The sequence below is a fragment of the Fundulus heteroclitus genome, chromosome 7 (genome assembly GCF_011125445.2).
Source record: "Fundulus heteroclitus isolate FHET01 chromosome 7, MU-UCD_Fhet_4.1, whole genome shotgun sequence".
Classification (NCBI taxonomy): Eukaryota; Metazoa; Chordata; class Actinopteri; order Cyprinodontiformes; family Fundulidae; genus Fundulus; species Fundulus heteroclitus.
Window position 1 is genome coordinate 3,956,473 of NC_046367.1, and position 5,913 is coordinate 3,962,385.

At 42.2% G+C, this 5,913-nt stretch overlaps 1 protein-coding gene across 1 annotated transcript; it reads right to left on the bottom strand.

Moving 5' to 3' along the window:
* Positions 1-2,618: 2,618 nt before the first annotated feature.
* Positions 2,619-4,204, bottom strand: LOC110368204 (myb/SANT-like DNA-binding domain-containing protein 2). Its single transcript, XM_021315294.2, has 4 exons — positions 3,682-4,204; positions 3,516-3,578; positions 2,930-3,246; positions 2,619-2,841 (listed from the first exon to the last, which is right to left on the bottom strand). The coding sequence occupies exons 1-3, from the start codon at positions 4,040-4,042 to the stop codon at positions 2,954-2,956; spliced, it is 717 nt and encodes a 238-aa protein (XP_021170969.2). The 5' UTR covers positions 4,043-4,204; the 3' UTR covers positions 2,619-2,841; positions 2,930-2,953.
* Between the last annotated feature and the right edge of the window lie 1,709 nt (positions 4,205-5,913).

The following is a 5,913-nucleotide window of genomic DNA, read 5'->3' on the forward strand; positions in this document are numbered from 1 at the left end:
GACTTGGTTTTACTTTCAATTCCTTTTACATTCTCCAAGATATTAACATTAACATTTTTCATAACTCGATGTGTAGGACATTTCTGTACAAAAATGTAAGCACTGTGGCAGTAGTAATGCAATATTTAGAAAATGTACTCTTGATACTCAACTACTTTTAAAAACAAGTACTTCAGTACTTTTACTTAAGTAGACATCTGACTGCAGTACTTTTACTTGTACTTGAGTAAAATTTAGCAAGGGGTATCTGTACTTTTACTCAAGTAATGAAGCTGTGTACTCTGTCCGCCTCTGAAGAGTTATCTCGGTTATCTCGGTTCCTTGGTTGCTCCTCGCCTCCTAGTGGCGATCTGCGGTACTACCGCTCTCTGGGATTGAAGGCAGGACAAAGCAAATCAAAATGGCGGCGCACGTAACTTTCAGGATGTTATGCTGGAGTATTCTTGTCATATTTCGGCGTTTGCGGAGAGTCAGGCGAAGAAGGCAACCACTGGTGAACCTACTTGAGAGAGTCGGATTTTGGGGAGTTGATGATGAGACGAACTCCGGGTTTACAGACGCCGGAAACAACAACAGACGCTGAGGTTTATCACGCTGCTAACCAGAATCATCTCCGGAAATCGTGTGGCACGCTGTTACAGCCCCTGGCCTATGGAGGCTGTGCAGGAGGCTTGTTTGTTATGCAAATCCACTGTGACGTAACATCTACCTGATTGGCTGTAAGGAGGCTGCAGAGAAGCTGCAACCTCATTGGACCAGCAGAGGACTACCATGCCAATCTGACTGCTGATGAGACCCACCTGCAGCAGTATAAAAGACTCCAGCACTCATTCCTTCTTTGGGGACAGCTAGTAGGAAGTGGCTTTTGTTAAGCTGTTCCCCCACCTTTGGTGTTTGTGATTGTTTTGGGCTCATTTTGAATTAGTTGTGCTTCCTAGTTTGGTTAAACATGTAGTAATTTAATTTACCCTAAGCACTGTTAAGATTATGTGACCTTTATTTTGTGTTAAACTGGGTTGTATTGTTTTGTGTTTGTTAAAACCCATTATTTTTGTAATAAATCACCATTTTTATTATACTACTTTTCTCTGGACACTTTTATGTTACCTCCCCTGAACCCCTAGACCTTTGGGGTCGTAAGAAGCTAGTATTTTTAGGACTGTCTGAAATGTCATCTTTACGGAGGCTTATCTACTGTTGCTTCCATCCACCAGCTGATCACGTTTTATTATATATTATTCGGTTTTATTTAAGTCTCCCTTATTTTTGTTGTGCTTACAAAACTGTTTGGACGCGAGAGCGGAGCGAACATTGGTGGCTGTATATTGTAAGAGAGACGTTCAACCCTCAGCAATGGATCGAAAACTTCAGGTACTAATTACAGAAAAAATAGCTGATTTTCTCCCATTTTTATATGATAGCCTATTGTTTTGACACTACTTGTTTTGATTGATTACCGAACTAATAAGGTGAGAAATGTACAAAGAACTGTGTATAATAAGTAACACTAATATTGTGATTAATTATTTTTTTATATAGAATGAGCTACAGAACCTTCCAATGGCTTTGTGAGTCGCTCAGGCCTTACATCTCCAAAGCAGAAACCAGGATGTGACGGGCTATTCCTGTGGAGCAGAAAGTTGGGGCTGTCTTGTGGTTTCTGGGAACCACATCAGACTATCGCACCATTGCTCACCTTTTTGGAATATCCAGAGCCTCACTGTGCATCTTTGTCAAGGATGTTTGTGAGGCAATATGTTATCATCTGACACCACAGTTTGTGAAGCTACCCAGTGACATAGAGGCTACAAATATTATGGAGTCATTTAAAGAAAAATGGGGGTACCCTATTTGCGTATGTGCTATTGATGGCTCACACATACCCATTGTCGCACCGAATGAGAGCCGAGTAGACTATTTTAATAGAAAGGGCTGGTGTAGTATTAATATGCAAGCACTGGTAGATGACAGGTATATGTTTAGAGATATCTGTGTTGGATGGCCAGGAAGCACTCATGATGCCCGTGTTTTAGTTAACTCCCAGCTCTACCAGTTTTGGGAAAATGGTGTGTTCCCCCATCTTCAAACAGAAATCGATGGTGTGATGGTACCTCCCGTTATACTTGGCGATCCAGCATACCCTCTCCTACCCTGGCTGATAAAGCCTTATCCAGAAAATGCAGGGACAACAGAAGTAAAAAAAAAATACAACTTCATCCATAGCCGTAGCAGGATGGTGGTAGAGAACGCCTTTGGGCGGCTAAAAGGGAGATGGAGAAGGCTTTTGAAGCGAATCGACAACACATCAAATGTTCCAAATGTCATTGCTGCCTGCTGTACCCTACACAATATCTGTGAGACCCAAGGAGAGGATTTCTTTGACCAGTGGGCCAATGAGGCAAATCAGCCACCTAGTAACAATGTGGTTGATGGAGAAAATTATCCTGATATTGACAATGCCCACGATATAAGAAATGCTCTGTGTGGTTACTTTGCTAATCAAAATTAGCCTTACCTTGACTGAAGTATTCCATGTTTTGTAAGTAGTTTCATACATGTTTTTGAAATTACTGGTGTGATGTGTAGTTTGAAAAACTTAATAAAGAAAACAGAAACAATTTTTGTATGCAAAATTATATTTATTGTAAATTTCTAAAACTTGAGTTGTATATTGTACAATTACTGATATGGTCCATAGTTTGAAAAGTTAGGGAAAGAAGTAGAAGGCGATGCAGGGTTCAGGGCCTGTAGTTGTGCTGGTTGCTGCGACAACTGCTGGATCATCATCTGCATCAGTCGCATCTCATGTTCCTGTTCCTGTCTTCTCAATCTCTCTTCAGCCTGTTAAAATAAAAAGCATATTCATTTACGACCATGTCAAATATACATATATTACAATTTTTGAGTTATAAAAGAAATGCATTCTTACTTGAAGTCGGTTTCTTTCTATTTCTCAGATCAGGTTTAGGTGCTGTTCTTGCTGCTGTTGTTGGTTGCGTTGGACCGACTCCTGTTGTTCTTTAAATGCTGCCAACCAGCGTTCATCAGAATGTCTCTGAGCATTTACGAAAGCCTCTATTGTACTATCTAGGGCTTTTACTAATTTGCTCTTACTCCTGGTTTTAACATTTACTTTATGAGCCTCAGCAGCAGGAATCTCATCAACAGGAAATTCAGCAACACGACTTCCTCCTGGCTCCTCAGAAACAAAACTAGCTATTGACCCACTCAGTTCATCATCCATCTCTGTAACAAAAAAGCAAAAACAATTGATAAATACTTAATTTGAAATACATGCTCACTCTTTCAATTTAATCAATTTACAAGTAAAGCTACCTCATTTAATGCCGCATTATAAGATTGAAAATATAAATGTTTAAATTATCTAGATATAAATAATATAAAGATTGAATTTGACACATCTTGTAATGGCAGCAGATTTTGCCATTTTACTACTGATACTGTAAAAAAAGTTGTAGAAGCATACATGTGGAAATGGTGTAGAGCCTACTTACCAGCCTGTGTGCTGTTCAGGTTCTCAGGCTGCTCCTCGTGGTCGGATGTTGCATCATCGTCCACTAACAATGAAAATGAAAGAAATTAATGAAAAAATAAAAAAGGTACAGAATTTGGTCTTTTTTGATCATCACAATCAAAAATGAAAGATTTTCGGGAACTTACTCGTTGCTGCGGTATTCAGCGTAGAGCTCTCCAAAAGCACTGGAGGCCTCGACGATGCACAGTGGCCCAACACTTCATCCATGGCATCATAGAATCTCCACGATGTTCTTCCTCTTCCTGACTTCTTGCTATGATCAATAACCTTCTTGTACTGTATCCTGAGTTTTTTTATCTTCTCCCGACACTGTTTCGGGTCTTGGTCGTATCCCCTCACCTTCATTTCGTCCGAAATTTTTTGATAAACTTTTTGATTGTGCATAGCGCCCTCCAACATCGCCTGGATAGCGCCTTCCGCCCAAATTGTAATAACAGCCTCAGTCTCGGCGTCATCCCAGGTCGCACCACGCTGTTTTGAAGCCATGTCGGTTGTTGTTTACAGTTGTTGTTGATCTTCTTCTTCTTCTTCTTCTTCTTCTGTTTTACGGTGGTTGGCAAGCTACAATCCGGAGGAGCATTACAGCCTATAGACCAGTTCATTGTTATTGCTTTGATCCGGGGTTTTCGCGCATGCGCGCCTGACTGGTTGGCAAAAGACGAACACAATGGCGGACGCAAACAGAGAAACTGACGAGTTCTCCACGTATTCTTCTTCTTTAGATAACGTATCACAAGATCGTTTTAAGAGTAAGTTGATGGTTGATGGTATCAGATTGCCAGATCGACACAGCAAAAGCCTGAAGGGACGGAGCGAGTCTGTGAAATGCTGGCCAAGTGTTCCGTACCACGACATATACAGCTGCCTTATAAACACGGCAGGCCAGTACAGATGAGAGAGCATGAAAGCCCCTGAAACCACTGGACGGCTGCAATTATTTTATATCGGGAAAAAGGCTTCAGCAAGGGATTAGGGATGAGGGATTAAGCAGGTCAGAAAATGGATGGATGTTGTTCACACGTTTGTGCAACAGCACAAAGCGGCGTTGCTTTGTGCTGTTTGTTGTCGTTTTGACACAGACCGCGTCTCAGCAGAGAGGAAGACCCACTCGGTAGGATAAAAAAAACATTGTTTACTACGGATTATTTTGGTGTTTTTGTCTTGTTAAAATGGGTGGTGGTGTCGGCGACATTGCAGCGTAAACACAGAAGTACTAGCGCCCGTGAACAGGGGCGTAATGGAGCCGGAGGAGCGGCAGCTACAGCAGTAGCAGCCGCTTCTCCTGGTCCCGTGTAGCGATCGCCACCTCCCCTCCGCCGCTATTTAAGTAGAACAATGACTAGAGCAGAATTAAGTTGTATTTACCGGAGATGAAGTGTAGACTGCAAATTCTGTCGTAGTATGATGGCTCCCCCCAGTCCATTGGGAGTGTCTGCCTGCGCTCTTTTCATTGAAAATATCCATTTCTTTCTTCGTCCTTCCTCCTTCGGTAAACGACAGAAACGTGCATCCAACGATTTGGAATGCTTCTGTGTGCAACCGGGAGCACAACAAGTCGTAGGCATTGTTTAGATTCCAAAAATAAACTAACTAAAAGTATGCTCTAAATCACCCGTTTTGTCATGTAGTAGATGGGAGTAGCTCTGTTTTTTGCCAACCACCGTGCCGGATGTAGCGCTGACATCAAGCGTGACGTCACGCGTGAACTACCCTATTACTGGAATGGATGGAGTGTGTGAATCGGGACGAGCAGCAGCCTGGGATGACGCGGTCTGCTCATGCGCTCTTCGTTATCAGGTAACCGGGATAAAAAAAAAACAGTCCGAGACCTAGTAGGGAACTGGTCTGCAGTTAGCGCGGTCCGGTTAGGGTTAGCGCGGTCCGGTCCAGTCTGCTGACCGTTTACACACAAGAGTTATCTCGGTTACCGAGCTCGGACTGGTCTCGGCTCGGTTAAAAAAAGTGTAGTGTAAACGGGCCTATTGTCTGCACGCGCTCCTACACCGTGTCACAGCATGCAGGCATGCTCACGCAGGGTGCACGTGATCAGAAGAGAAAGCGCCGTTTTAAACTAACACGGCGGGTTTAAAACAATAACATTCATTTTCGATATATCTCCGACTGTTTTTTTTTTTTTTACCGCTATATACATCAAATTAGTTTGTTTTACCTCAAAAGTAAAAGGAAGCTAACCAACGCCTAACACACTGGCTTGCTTAACAGAAACACACACACTCACCGGAGATTCGATGATTTAAGACACAAACGATCTTCAGGAATAATAATCCAACCAGAAACGTCTTCTTGAAAAAGTTAAACAAAGATTTAGTTCAAAAATAACGGTGAAGTGTCGGAAC

What these genes read in the sequence shown, in the direction of transcription:
- LOC110368204 (XM_021315294.2), bottom strand. Translation starts at nt 4,042, where the DNA reads ATGGCTTCAAAACAGCGTGGTGCGACCTGGGATGACGCCGAGACTGAG. An exon ending in GCTGAATACCGCAGCAACGA is followed by an intron (nt 3,579 to 3,681) that starts GTAAGTTCCCGA and finishes TTTCATTGTTAG; the next exon opens with TGGACGATGATGCAACATCC. An exon ending in CCTGAACAGCACACAGGCTG is followed by an intron (nt 3,247 to 3,515) that starts GTAAGTAGGCTC and finishes TTTTTGTTACAG; the next exon opens with AGATGGATGATGAACTGAGT.